General features: G+C 40.3%; 1 protein-coding gene across 1 annotated transcript in view; it reads left to right on the top strand.

Moving 5' to 3' along the window:
• The window catches only part of DEUP1 (deuterosome assembly protein 1), a 44193-nt gene extending 32457 nt beyond the window's left edge, over positions 1–11736 (top strand). Inside the window, exons 12-13 of the mRNA XM_074150210.1 lie at positions 2873–3173; positions 11563–11736. Of these exons, the coding sequence (XP_074006311.1) occupies positions 2873–3173; positions 11563–11736 (475 nt within the window). The remainder of the gene's footprint in view (positions 1–2872; positions 3174–11562) is intronic.
• The last annotated feature ends 3767 nt before the right edge of the window (positions 11737–15503 follow it).

Raw genomic sequence — 15503 nt, 5'->3', positions numbered from 1 at the left:
ACTTTAATTAGTTGCTGTTTTCAAATATGATAATTTACTTCTAATTGCCATTTACAGAAGCTTTCCCCACCCTCAAGATTTCAATCCTTTATTTAGGCCTTGGCCACATACAGCTGTTATTAATTTTGGCATGGTTGAAAAGGGCTTTCTCTGATGAAGCTGATGTATTTAGCCTCTTTCTTCCAAAATTTAAAACAGTCATGTGAGTTCCTAAACGAAAGGCTACTTACTTACCATAAAAATATTCACAAAATAGGTTAACTGGTCAAGCCAAAGTGCACTTTTATCATGTGGCAAAAGCGAGGGGTAAAGGCTAGGACTGAATGCCTCTTCAGGTGGCTGGGGATCTCTTAAAGGATCTGTGCTGACAGTGGCGTTATCTGTTTTAAGGAGTTTTTCATTACCCTTTGGAGGTCACACACTCTTGTTCATACTCACCACTGCATCGCTTATTGCAATAGAAAAACTGGAAGCATGAAAAAAAAAAATCTTATCAGGAAAACACTTTTTAACTATTTTTAAAATCAAGCTGGAAGTTACGCTTGCAAGGTAAAAGCAACAGGAATTCTGAAGACATTCTGTTCATTGAAGACCTGTTGTTTTCTTTCTCAGGACTAGGCATGTCAGCCAGCACAAGCTGGGGAAGGAGGTTGTTTTGCGCCACTGAAGTCATTGATTGCATAGGACGAGGCTGATTTCATATCAGTCTGGAAAAATCGATCCTGTCTATATAAATTCCCTTTGCGAGGACTTTCATTTCTCGGCCCAGATGTCATCATGTCAACAGTGATATTATTTTTTTGAAGTATGTGTGTATATTAAATACTCTATGACAGTAAACCCTGAAACCCTAGAACAGTAAACACTGAAAGCCTAAGTTCAACTGCAGTTATTGTGTATTTGGGTTGCCAGTGTTAACAAATGGGCAGTTTTTTACAAATTTGCAGATATTTGCCTACTTTTACATTTGTATTCAAAGTAGAACTCTGTTCTTAAATATTATTTTGCACTGAACTGGCAGAAATTTAAACCCCAGCTGTGAAATCTGTCTGAAGTGAAGGCATAGGATCCATATCAAAGCACCTAAATGTAGGTGTCATGTTTTTCCAAGATAGCAAACAGCCCCAGCAATCCTATGGATTACAGCAGGAACTGGAGTTCCTTTAAAAAAATCAGTCCTTTTGGGGAGAGAGGGGGTGTGTGTATCTGTTTTTACTGTCTAAAAGCCACCATAACTGTAGGCACCCAAGTCTGAAAATTCTTGTTTTAGTGAAGTAAGCTATAACATAACAGTAATAACTGTTAGTAAATGCACAGAGAAGCAGTTCTGGGGAAAAAAAAAAAAAAGAAAACAGATCACATAGACTTTACTGTGGGTTTATGGAGGAAATTACTTCCAAAAAGGTCAGAACACAAGATGAAAAAAAATATCTGTGATTTTATTATTCATGCCATCTATCTTCAGTTGTGGCAGTTTTTTTCACTGTGCCCTTCATCCAAACAATAGATAGAATGGACTTTAAATGGGGGGGAGAAAAGGTATTCTGCTGTGCCCAAAGAGCAGAGTATATTTATTTAAAGGAAAGCATGAAAGAAAGGAGGAAACTCTGCCCCCATAAATGTAAACATTTTAGGTGATTTAGAAAACTGGAAGGTTTTGTGAATATTCTCAGAGAGTTTTATGTTAGAATGTATAATAACAATATTATAGTAATAATAATATTATAGCATCGTGCTTATAATTTGCTTTCCTGTAGCATTCAAGAGTATCTTAATCACTACTTCTTTTATAATCAGAGAGAAATATGTTCTTCATTAGTTCTCTGTGTTGTTCTGCACAGTCCATTTATGGAGTCTCAGTTTCATGTTTCAGGGCTTATGTACAAGCAGGATGCATTAAGACCGCACAGCCACACTCTCCCAACACCAAATATTTAAATTAAGATTTGAAAATAATGGTGTGATCTTTCTGCAGAAAACACTGTCCATTCCCTGTGCTTGGCAAATTCTTTTTTATTTAAAAGAAAAAAAAAAACAGCAGTTTTCCTTGGATCTTACCAGCACATACTCTTGGATATTTATGGTAATTGTATTTTAGTGGCAGAGAACTTGATCTTCAAAAGCTCTTTTATAGCTGCATTTCAAATTAGTAAAGTGTTTTAGGATATTTGCAATGGTAAGATCTTTTCAAACAGCTATCATGGTTAAGCGCAGTAGTTACCTCCCAAGACTAAAATTTCAATTTTGTGATAAGCACAGACCTCAGTACAATGGGAATTTTTACCTCAGTCAGAAATATTGTAACAGAAATGGGATAAAATCTGAAATAATTTAATTTTTTTGCATGTTTTAGTATATAATACAAGTAAAGATGCATTGGAAAATTAGTCTAATTCAGCAGACATCTGGGCAAGCTAATTTCAAAATTCTCTGCTGTTATCAATATGGTTTCAGAACTGTTCAGTTAACTGTCAGGAAAAGAAGATATTTTGAATGGGAAGAAAATAGCTGTGTTTTTTTTAAGTTGCTGTTAACCATTATAGGTTTTGCTTTACAGAACTACAAATATATGCTTTCACATTCATTGTGATCACAGTAAGTGGGATACAAGAGCTACGGAACATCATAATAAAATACTTTAAAATTCTTTTGTAAGCTTGAAGAGTTCACTTATTGTTACAAAAGCATGTTCCTGTACCATTTTTTAAAACGTGTATTTTAAAAATTTAAATTTAATAAAATTGTATTTTAAAAAAAATTGTTAAGTAATCAAAATTGCACAAACAAGTAAGATAAAAAAACCCTTGGCTTTGCTGTGATAGCTTAGAGTTTTAGCTGTTTTTCATACTTTGTTTTTTTTTTTCTCTCTTAGAACTTTTCAAAAGAAAGAAGCATGGGAAATTGAATGTCAACAGACTGCTGTGTTCCCAGCCAGTGGCTACCACAGAAACTGTCGTCCTGTTTTATATGGCCAAGGCAATACCACTCTTTCAAAAAGTGATAGCACTTTACCTTCTTATACACTTCACAGAGGTCATGAGAAGAAAATAGATGATAAATCTCAGTCAGCCCCAGTGGGGTATCCTTTGGGCTTTGGTGGGCCGTTTCCTGAAAAGGGCAGAAGAGGCAGCTTTTTGAGCTCTGCTTACAGTGCAGAAGAAATCAAATTATCAGTAAGTAACTATTTCCTTATAACATATATTCTCAAAGATCCATCTGTGGACCAACTGCTGCCTTGGAGGAGCCAAAAATTAAATCACACCTGTTGTCATTATTATTTATATAGTCCCAGCCCAGCAAAAATGGAAATGCCTTATCCTAACATAAATGCAGTTTTTCTGGAGATTAAACATCCCCTACTGGGCCATACCTCTGTTCTAATAACGATGGTGATAATTACCTGCCATTATGTGATTGTGAGAGAGATTTCTACATTTTAGCTCATTACTTTCTATATTGGGGCACTCCGCTTCATATTACCTGCTGTAAGGGCACTCTGCTTTAAATGTATTTCTATAATGCCTGCAAACTTACTACCTTAAGTGCTCTTAGACAAATCAAGTTTCTACAGCATTCGTTTGATGGGTGAAATTAGAGGAATTGCAGCAACTATTTTCTACGTGTGAGCTATTGTATTTGAAAAGGAACACACGATAACTGCTGTAATCCTTATTTTTCTTGAAATGAAAGAGTAATAGTGCAGCATTCTTTCTTTCAGTCTTTGTAGGCTGGAGATTACCAACCTCCACGACAAGTGGGATAAATCCCACTTTGCCTCGGGCAACTTCTTAGGAAAAACTTTCCATACTTCTTTGACTTTAGATCTCCCTTTAAATTTGAGCTTTACCCTCTTTCTTAGCATCTTCTATTCTTCCTTAGGCCTCCACTACACTTGAAAACTTAGCACTTATTTTCCAGACCTCAAACCATGCAACAATGCCATCATTAAATAATGGGACTAAGAGAATAGTGAGGAATGGACTGTAGCCATCCCTCTGTCCAGCTGTGATCCAGCTGTGATCCATGCATCTTTGTGCCCAGGAGACCCTGAACTGCAAGGGTGTGCCTGAGCCTGTAGAGCAAGAAGAGGGAAGACTTCAGCATTTACTGGGGGGAACCAATAGGGAATTTTCTTGCCATTCGTCACCTTAAGTAGAAGTGAAGAGGCATCGTGACACCAACAATCATCTTCAAGGAGTTTGGGGTGGTCTCCAGTTCTGCTGTCTGCTTCAGAAATGGGCACACATCCTTTCCTGCTGGGAACACAGCAGCTGGAAGACTGTCTCCATAGTCCAGAATCTCACTCTTGATAAGGGAGTGCCATAGTGCTGATGTCTGGGAAGCTGGGATTGCAGTGCAGCCCTTCACTGACCATGACCTTCACCAGCTGTGCCCCAGGAGTCAGAGAACAGCGAGAACCACATAGTCCTGGGTGTTTGACCTCACTTACATTTTTCTATTCTTAGGCTTCACAGGAATGTTAAGTAGATGGCTTTGGAGTTCTCATGACTTGAGAGTTTTCCTCTTTAAACTGCTAATTGTGAAAAGAAATGTTTGGACTTTTTCAGGAGAGTCTGATAAACACCAGTTCTCCTCCTCTTTTCTGTCAGAAGTGTCAGACAGAGACACCAGACCACAAAGCTTCTGTTTCCAACCAGCCCAAGGAAAATGTCCATTCTGAGACACTCTTGCAAGCTGCAGGGAAACTATTTCCCAGCTGGCATTCAGGACAGGGTTGATGCCAAGGCAGTTGACTAGATTATAAGGAAAACACTTTCCAGCTGGTGTGTGGGCAAAGTACATAATGAAATTATTAAGCAAGGGATATTTCTCATACAGTGTCGAAGTCCAAATCAGTGGCACTGAAGCAGGTACAAGTTCAGAAGATCGCTAAAATTAAATCATCACTCGGACTGACATTGGGTACCACAACTTTAATGCAGAGATGATTCAACAGTCTGTTGCTCTAGAGCTCCGTGTTCAAATGGAAAACCATTCCATCAAGGAGAAAGAGGAAAAAACATGCGATATCTTGTAAGACAGAGTTCTTTGACAGAGTTTTCAGGACTGATATGTTTCACCTAAGTTGAATCTCCATTAAGTTCAAAATTTCTGAAGATGTTATAAGGGACCATTTTTCTGAAGAATATTTGTAGCACTAGTTGAAAACATTGGAATTGCAGGTGATGTCCCGATACATACCAAAGTAACTCTGTTGTTCTTTAGGGAAGAGAGAAAATAGTCTCTAGGGCTTTAGACAAGGACTTAACATTTCTTCTGCCAGTAGAGAGTCTTCAGACAACCTTAGTAAATGTTCCTTTCACATTCCTACTTAGAGGCTACAAGTGTAGAGGAAATCACTCCTGCCTTTGAGTAAACTAGAAAGCTCAGCTGGGATTCACTGGAAAGTCCCATAACCCCAAAAATTCTTGTTTCAAGACTCCCCAAAGCTGGGGAAATACTTTATCTCTGAACAGTGCTTTGGGATGTGCTCTCTTTCTGCAATGAACAACTTCAGAAAATAGTTGCCTGATCCATTCCCAGTCTCTGGGAAGAATATTCTGTAGAACAGCCCAATGTCCAGCTTCAAGTTTAATCTTTCCCACAGAAAGTAAATAAATAAATAAACAGGCAATAATGATTTGCCCCTTCAGAATAGTACATTTCTACACAACTTCTCCATTTCAGCTGGAGCAAGCAGTTATGTATGTTGTGCTTCCCCATCTGGATCTTTAACTTGTAGTCACAAATACCTTCTCAGGTTTCTCCCCAGGTGATGGACAGACATTGTCTGTTCATGCTTTCAAGACTTGGAAAGACAAGAAAAACTTCATCTGTAGCAAGGAAGATTTAAATTAAGCATCAGGGAACTTTCTAAAGCTAAGGAAGGGAAATTGCTTAATAAATAGATTGCAATGGAAAGTTGTGGGAATTCTACCACTGGACATTATTAGGAATGATTTTGAGAGTCTCGAGCCTACCCTGAGGCATGCTGTGGTCCACGCCCCTTACTCTTAGGTGAGTTCCTAGCTGGTTGGGAGCTTAGGCCCTCTAAAAACCCTTCCTGCATGGTTTGGCAATTTCCTAGGCTTCTCAATTTTGGTTGTCATACATGAGCAGAAGCATGTTGAAGACAGGCCTCTGTACCTGCTGCCTGAGATGCATTGCAGTGTAAGGTTAGAGGAAAATCTCCCCAAAAGCCCCCAGATTTAATGACAGAGAGACTAAAATTAGCCAGGCCAATTTCTAATCTTGGTCTAACAAGACCTTTCCTGGAAAGCAGAAAGGGATAAACATGAGAAGACTTTAACACTCTGGGATTTGAACACTCATGATTTGACCACTAAATGTTAGCATCTCCCACGTGTTAAAGCTTTCTTGCTGCCCTGCTGAAGGTGCATCCAAGAATGCTGGGAAAACTCATGGGGCAAGAAAGAGATTAATTCTAGGCAAATTAATTAGGCTCTCTGCTAGAGAGAACAGACGTAGCTTCCTGAAGTGCTTCTCCCCAACAACCCAGTTAATTCATAAGCACTTTGGGTAGTTCTTGCTTAAGGAGAAGACATATTTAGCACAGATTTCATATGTGGAAATAGGCATCTCTATCAGGTGTGCTCCTTCATTTCCAGCAAATGATGAGGCAAAAAGGTGATTCTCATTACTGGTCTACCCTGAAGAGATACAGGATCAGCTGACACTGTAGAAATTAAGAAGGAGAATTCTTGTTGCCTAACTACTCAAAAAAGTTTGCTTGCCAATGAACCCATTTCTATCCAGCTCCACTTAGAAAACCAAAAGACATAAAAGTGTTATCTGAGGAAAACAAATTCAAAACTAGGGACCATGAATCTCATCTGAGACATGGATTAAAGCAGTTTCTTTATGTTTTTTCTTCCTCAGGCACTGAAAGTAAAGACAAAGAACAGACCAGAGGCTTGAAAGCAAAGCTTAGTTGCTAACAAGAAATGTTGCCTTGTAGACCTGTTTAGATACGACTTTCTCTCAAAGTGCATAAAAAACAGTGCATTAGGGACCTATCTAAAATGATACTGATGCCTGACCCTCGGGTAAGGAGCTGTAGGGAACCATGATCTGCTTATTCTAAGCGATAAACATTCTTCTCTCAACTCTGAGGAAATTCAGAAATGTCTCATTTGCAGTTTACAGTGTATTTCAAGAAAAAATACATCAAAGTAAGTACCAGCTGAAGCAAAGGACACTAGCATTTTAGGAAGATAGCTTGATCATGAGGCCAGTATGTTTCTAATGGTAAGAAGTCATCAATTGCAAACGTTGTCATAATGAATCTCTGAGAATCTCTCATAACTTGATAGAACATTTCCAAAGACTCGCACTCATGTCAATCTGCTGTCTGTATGGAAAAGCCTGACAGGACTTTTCTCTAGGTGATGACACCTATTCAATTAATATTTCAGATTCACATTTTGCCACTTTCTTATGCTTCTCACTGGAAGTATTTTATTTACTCAGTATTGAATCAGTGATTTCGGAGCTGGTATTCAGTAAGTGAAACACATGGTGATGCTTTAAGTAAAGCCTGCAAATCCAATGTCTTTTTCATAATACAAAAGACATCTTCAAATTCTTCAAAATACTACTGCCAACTCCATCACTGAATCCAAACTATTTTTTTGTGCTATTTTTGTGACCTGGCCCATGAAGGAATAAATGGGCCTGTCACCATGGCATTCAAAATCTCAGGAACAACTTTTCAGCAAGACCAGGTTGGATGGAGCTTTGAGCAACCTGGTCTAGTGGGAGGTGTCCCTGCCCATGGCAAGGGGTTGGAACTAGATGATCTTTAAGGTCCCTTCCAACCCAAACAATTCTATAATTCATTGGAAAACAATTGCTGATTTGTGGATGGAAAATCATGCCTGTGTTTATGAGGATAACGATCATGTAATCACGGAATTCTCAGAGTTGGAAGGGACCTCTAGAGATCATCTAGTCCAACGCCCCTGCTGAAGCAGGATTGCCTAGAGCACATCACTCAGGACTGCATCCAGGCGGGTCTTGAAAATCTCCAGAGAAGGGGACTCCACAACCTCCCTGGGCAGCCTGTTCCCGTGCTCTCTCACCCTCACCATAAAGAAGTTTCGCCTCGTATTTAAATGGAACTTCCTATGTTCCAGCTTGTGCCCATTGCCCCTCATCCTGTCACTGGAAACCACTGAAAAGAGTCCAGCTCCATCATCCTTTAACGCACCCTTTAGGTACTTGTAAACATAGATAAGGTCTCTCTCCCCTCAGCCTTCTCTTCTCCAGGCTAAAGAATCCCAGCTCTCTCAGCCTTTCCTCATAAGGGAGATGCTCCAATCCCTTAATCATCTTTGTTGCCCTTCGCTGGACTCTTTCCAGTAGTTCCCTGTCTCTCTTGAACTGGGGAGCCCAGAACTGGATGCAGTATTCCAGTTGTGGCCTCACCAGTGCAGAGTGGAGGGGGAGAATGACCTCCCTCGACCTACCGGCCACACTCTTCCCTATGCAGCCCAGGATCCCATTGGCCCTCTTGGCAACAAGGGCACATTGCTGGCTCATGGACAGTTTGCTGTCCACCAGGACTCCCAGATCCTTCTCCTCAGAAGTGCTTTCCAGAAGATGCATCCCTAACCTATATTGGTGCCTGGGGTTCTTCCTCCCCAGGTGCAGGACCCTACATTTGCCCTTGTTGAACCTCATTAGGTTCTTTGCCCGGCTCTCCAGCCTGTTCAGGTCATGCTGGATGGTGGCACAGCCCTCTGGAGTGTCGGCCAGCCCTCCCAGTTTGGTATCATCAGCGAACTTGCTGAGGATACACTCTGTCCCCTCATCCAGGTCATTGGTGAATATGTTGAACAGGACTGGGCCGAGTATTGACCCCTGGGGGACACCGCTGGTTACAGGCCTCCAACTTGACCCTGCTCCATTAATTACAACCCTCTGAGTTCTGTCACACAGCCAGCTCTCAGTCCACCTCACTGCCCTCTCATCTAGCCCATACTTCCTTAATTTTCTAATGAGGATGTTATGGGAGAGAGTGTCAAAAGCCTTGCTGAAGTCAAGGTAGATGACATCTGCTGCTCTGCCCTCATCCAGCCATCCAGTTATAACGTCATAGAAGGCTATCAGGGTGGTCAAGCATGACTTACCCTTGGCAAATCCATGTTGACCACTTCCAATAACTTCTTGATCTTCAATGTGTTTGGAGATGACATCTAGAAGGAGTCACTCCATTATTTTCCCAGGGACAGAGGTGAGACTAATTGGCCTGTAGTTCCCTGGGTCCTCCTTCTTGCCCTTTTTGTAGACTGGTGTGATATTTGCCTTCCTCCAGTCCTCAGGCACTTCACCTGTTCTCCAAGACCTCTCAAAAATGATGGAGAGTGGCTCAGCAATAACATCTGCCAGTTCTCTCAGCACTCGTGGGTGCATCCCATCAGGGCCCATGGATTTGTGTATGTCTAGTTTGGCCAAGTGGTCTCTAACCCAGTCCTCCCCAAGAGAGGAAAAGTCTTCCTCTCTCCAGACCTTCCCCCTTGTCTCCAGGGGCTGGGATTCATGAGGGACAGCTTTGGCAGTGAAGACCGAAGCAAAGAAGGCATTCAGCAACTCCGCCTTCTCTGTGTCTTCCACCACCAAGGCACCCACCTCATTCTTCGGTGGGCCTACATTTTCCCTAGCCTTCCTTTTTTTATTGATATACTGAAGAAAACTCTTCTTGTTATCTTTAACTGTGGTAGCCAAGTTAAGTTCTGCTAGGGCTTTTGCCCTTCTAATTTTCCCCCTGCATATCTTCACTACACCTTGATATTGCTCATAAGTAATCAACTCCCTTTTCCAGAGATCATAGATCTCTATCCCTCCAGAGTTTCTCAAACTTTGGAAGATTAACATTCTTTCTCATCCCTGCTAGTGCAGTGATTGATAGAAGAGTGTTGTGATCCACAAAGTGATCCAATACCTTTGGGTTCCTTACTCCTACATGGCCAATTACATCACTTTTTCTTCCCTGCCCTGTTAAAACACTGATTTGGAGGGACTGAGAAAAGGAAGATTCTGCTTTATCTGTGAATTTCATGTTAGGAGCCCTGTCCTAGAAAGTCTGTCTCATTCTAGAAGGATGGTATTACATGCAGAATTTATTTCCAGCTATCGCTTACTTGCTGTACTTTGAAAAGAAAAGGGGTTTCCTATAGGAATTCTCTAAATTTCATCTCAAGGTCTGCTGCAAAGAGTTTGAATAGAATAGTGCTTTAAAACATTTCTCTAGTTACTATCTTTTGGGCTGAAAAGCTGCCAAAGGGCAGTTTTAAACAAGGCTGCAAGCAAAGACCAAATCTGCCACTAGTTGCCGTGGAAAGGGGAATACCCCATTCTGATACAATGGAGCCTAGAATAAAAATTTACAGGTGTAATAGAATTGGCCTTTTCCACAAAACATTTGAATATTTAAATCCATTCCTATTTGATGTGCTGATAGATGAACTCTCCTTTTTACATTCTAGGAAAAACAAAATCAGAGATTCTAGACTAATAACCAGTTATTAAAACTATTTAACATGTTTTAATTAAGATAATAAATGTCGATCATCTTTCTCAATACATGGTCATATAAAGAGAGAAAATTATCTTTTTTTCAGTATTACAGCTCCTATACTAATTTTTTTCTCAATCGACTGTTAAAAATTCATGTCATAAAATTGTATTTAGCTACACAAATAAACATTGAATTTACTTAAACAAGCATAATATCTTTAGGCAAAAAAAAAATATTTCATATTTCTTTTGATAAAGACAGTGAATGCATCTTAAGTATTAGCAAAAGAAATGAACAAAAATTGCTGCTTAAAAATTTAGAACTTGTTCCAGCAAAGACTCACTCATATCCTTTGCTTTATACAACTCTGCATCCCATGACAACCATTTTAGGCCCGATTTTGGTATGGTTTATGTCTCAATCTATTAAATGCTCATTAAATGGAAAGAAGATTTTTCGGTGAACTACTTGCAAAGAATAGAATTTAGTATATTTTCCAGAATATCAGGGCTTGAAGTTGATAGTACTGAAATGAGCATAGGTTTTCTTCTTCTTCTCAGAAAGCATCACATCACAGAAGCAGAGAGCTAAAATTACAGGAGGCAATCAGCAGTACTCAACTAGTTATATTCCGTAATGCCAAAAAACACATTATTGTCCTGTGTGCTGGTCTAAATTATACAAGTGATGAACATAACCTTTTGCCGATCCAAAGACTTTGGAGATTGTGAAGCAGCTTAATTCTGTCTAATGGGATATTTAAATTTTTAATGGCAAATCTACATCCTAATGTTGCGACTATCACAGGTATTCAAACATCATGTTCACATTATGTCATTTAGGCTTCTGAATGCCTTTAAAAATGTATGCTCAAATTCATGTTCTCTTGGAGAGATATAAAGTGTTACAGCACTATCAGCTGCTATAGGTTAAGAAGTTTTTCAAACCTAAAATTTGATAATGCAAACATGTCACAGTACTTGCTGGTTTTTACTAACTATGATTTTCTGTTCATTGCTTAGTATCCCCCTGAGATGTCCTTCCTTGCAACAACAGAGAAGTTCCTTCAAGAGGAGGAGAAACATACAAGAGAGCTTGAAGAACGTTTAAATTTGCACCTTGAGGAACTGCAAAGACATTCTGAAAACACTCTAGAAAGATATGCCAGGGTACAGGAAAGCCAGTCCCCCAATTAAGGAAATAAAACCAAGTAATCACCCATGAGTTTCTTAGAACTGAAATCTGCAATGGTTGCTTCATGTGTTCAGGCACATTGCCAATCGCGTGTATTTTTAACACCAAGATTTCAGTAAGGTAATCGCTATCCTACATATTTTGTTATATTGTAAATTGACTATATTAGAAAAGATCGTACTCTAAACATATTCTAAAATATACAGGTTGGTTTTTTCATAGTTAACTAGTGTGCAGCAGAGACTCTGTAACAGCACTGTGAATTAAGTAAGATACTTTCAATTCTGTGATGTACGGAGGGCTAATAACTGGAATTATTCCCTTGAAAATATAATCAGCCAAGAGAAATTCTCTAGATTGCACAGAACAAGAATAATAGGAGCCTTTAGCCATGTCATAGCTCCCAGCATAAAGAGCTTATCTATGCTCTGGTTATTCTTGGCTATAGAAATAGCCCTTGGGATTCCTGAAATGAGAAGTTTGAGTTCGCTCTTTCTTACGCTTTAAGCCCTGCAGGTCCGTGAGGGGAACATAAATAGACAAAGCACAGATTTTGAAGCCACCCGTGTTGCCTCTTTTGCCAAACCTATAGACTTCACCTGGGGCAGAGCCTGATCTCAGGTGCTTTACATCCTTTACATTAATACTTTACAACTTCTAAATTCGGTCTTCGAAAGCACCTGTTTTGGTACCCATGTTTAGATACTCTGCTGGCTCATTGCTTAACTACATTGGAATAGGGAAAAAAACCTTTAACTTCAGACAATTTGTTTTAGGTAAGGGCCTGAATTCTTTATTTTTTGCTACAGCATATGAAAACATTATAAAACCGAGCAGAGGTAATTCAACTCCATGTGCCAAAAAACTGCATAATGTTGAGATTCCTTTTATTTGCAATTCATACTGAATTCTGTTGCTGTGCAAGGGAAACAGAAATTACAGACAGTGTTGATGAACCACCAATTTCAGTGAAAGAGATACTGAAGAACTGCTTTCCAGCATGTACTGCTGCCAACTTCCTGGAAAAATCTGGATAAAAATAATACCAGACTGTCAAAACAGCTCCAGTTTGTGAGTAAATGAAGTCTCATTAATATTCAAGACCACAGCAAAAATGTAAATTGTTTTCGGAAGCTATATTGCCATTAAGACAAAATACACTACATCACACTTACACAAAATACCGAGATTTTAAATACCAGTTTGGCTTGGTTTGCAATAAAATGAGTAATGAAAATGAGGAAATCAAAGAACCTTTTACAGGAAAATTCAGGAAAATTACTAGACTCAGCTGGAGGGACGAGCACTGAATGAGAAGATGATGGAAGGACATCTGAACAAACTAAAAATATACCATCCTCAGCTTAAGGGGAGATGCATCTGGGAGTTTTAAAAGCAGTAATGAAGAAATTGAGGAACCTCTGGAAATGAAGCTAGATTTTAAGCTGGGAAAGATCTGTAGAAGCAGAAAGCAAAATATTGTCTTTCAGAAGGCAAGAGAAAAAAAAAAAAGCGGGCTATTAGCCAGTTAGCCAGGTTCTTCTGCCACGGTGAGATTTAAACATACAAGACAGTGTGCACCAGTTCTTCAAAGAAATGTTGTGTCTAAGTCCAGTCCAGGCCTGAGGATCCCTGTCATGATACAGATCTGGGTGATGATACACAACGAATGAATGAAATTATCAAAAAATTAATGAGGTTTTTTTCTAAAGCTTTTGAAGATCTGGCCAAGCTCCTAACTTTGGCTAATGAAATAACAGAGTGGCTTTCAGCCTGGCTTTTGTGTGATGCCATGTAATAAACTCCCTGTGAAAAGCACCGAAAACTGCAAAGTACCTGTATCTGAACAGCCTCCTTGTTTACTGGTATTTCCTGCTCCGAGAAAATTATGCCCCAAATGTGCTGAGACAGCATGGATCAAAGTGGTGGTTTTGTAAGACATCCTTCCCTGGAAGGTCAGCCTCCTCTCTGCCAGCCCAAACCCGCAAAGGTTCCTCATCTGATGATCCCCGATTTAAACAAGAGCCCGTCGCTGCCAGGGTACGGGCAGAGCTGCTGGGTCTCAGCACTTGAACTGTACTAAAAGGTAGAAACTTGATTGAACTGGTGAGAGTTTCTGAAGGAAAATAGATATTGCTGGTGTTATCATGCCAAAAATAGTGCGTACAACATGTACCACGTTTCAAGTTATTTTGAAAACTTCTTAAAGAATGATGGACACAGAAATAATAAAGACTGAGGAATGATACACCTTATGAACAGAGATTGGAGATGTATGTATATTGTCAAAAAAGGAATAATCAGGAGGGTCCAAGGCTATAAATGTCTGAAAGCATCAATGAAAATGAAGAAAAAAAAAAAAAGAATTACTAATCGTAAGTTCATTTGACGGGACAAGGTGCGATGTTCGGGAACTACGGATTATCCAAAACATACAAAAAAATTCTCTTCTACTTTGTGAATAACCGGGCAATGGAAAATTTGTGTGAGCTGCTGGACTTCTATGATTTTTCAAAGCTTTACCAAAAAGCATTTTTTTGGCTCCCAGTTGAAAGACTTGTTTTAAATAAAAAGCACAACCAGCCAGCTTTTCTCACTGAAGGACAAGCAGAGGTCACGTACACGCAGCTGCCAACACACTTCATCGAGATATAATTTTGAAATAGTTGGTGGTAAAAGAGGTGCCAGACCATCGCTGACCAATCACTGCCCAAACCTCCTCTGATGGGGATGTCGGTGAAACGACGGTAACTGGAGAGAAATCTTTAAAGGTGGCTCCCGTGGAAGTTGGGTGTTTAGCCAGTTTTCTTCCTACCATTTCTTTCTCTCTTCTGTTTTGTATGGGAAATTTAGGAGTGCAGGAGTGGGAGGGTGTGGGACGGTGGGTACGCTGATCCATGCCCAGAGGAATGCAAACAGCAGCAGCAAAACCCAGTGCCAAATGAACACAAAAATGGATAAACATGAAAAATCCCAGGCAGGGCTTTCTTGCGTTTCCAATGTGTTAACTCAAACAATGACTTTAGCTTACCCAGACAAAGGCTAATAAGTCTCTGCTCTGGTCAGAGACAACCCTGCAGTCTCACTGTTCTGGGTTTATCGTAGTGTAACTGGTGATAATTCCTCATTTAGCAGTGATCCAATAGCATCAGAATCAAGCCCGCCACCACTTAATGATTCAAAACCAGACTAAGGACCACCAGTGGGGATGAGAAGTCATAGAGTCATAGAAAGGTTCAGGTTGGAAGGGACCTTAAAGATCATCGAGTTCCAACCCCCCTGCCATGGGCAGGGACACCTCCACTAGAGCAGGTTGCTCAAAGCCCCATCCAGCCTGGTCTTGAACACTTCCAGGGATGGGGCATCCATAACTTCCCTGGGCAACCTGTTCCAGTGTCTCACCACCCTCACAGTAAAGAATTTCTTCCTGATATTTCATCTAAATGTCCCCTCTTCCAGTTGAAAACTGTTACCTCTCGTCCTATCGCTCCACTCCCCGATAAAGAGTCCCTCCCCATCTCTCCTGTAGTCATCATCAGAGACTGTCTAATGAGATGAGCCCCGGGTGACTGGACACCCACGGTATGTCAGGGCAGTCAGCAGTTTTATTTACACGGCCAGCTCATGTACGTGCTGGACTCCAGTCCCTCCTGCTGCTTCCTGCCCGTGTCTCTCCCAGAGACCAGCCGGCTGGAAGGAGGCAAAGGGCAGCGGGGGAAGGTCCTTACCCTGCATCATACAGACAGTGGGATTATGTTCCTGCCTGGCT

This window comes from Numenius arquata, chromosome 1, assembly GCF_964106895.1.
Source record: "Numenius arquata chromosome 1, bNumArq3.hap1.1, whole genome shotgun sequence".
Classification (NCBI taxonomy): Eukaryota; Metazoa; Chordata; class Aves; order Charadriiformes; family Scolopacidae; genus Numenius; species Numenius arquata.
The sequence above is the reverse complement of the archived record's forward strand: the minus strand, read 5'-3'. Positions and strand labels throughout refer to the sequence as shown.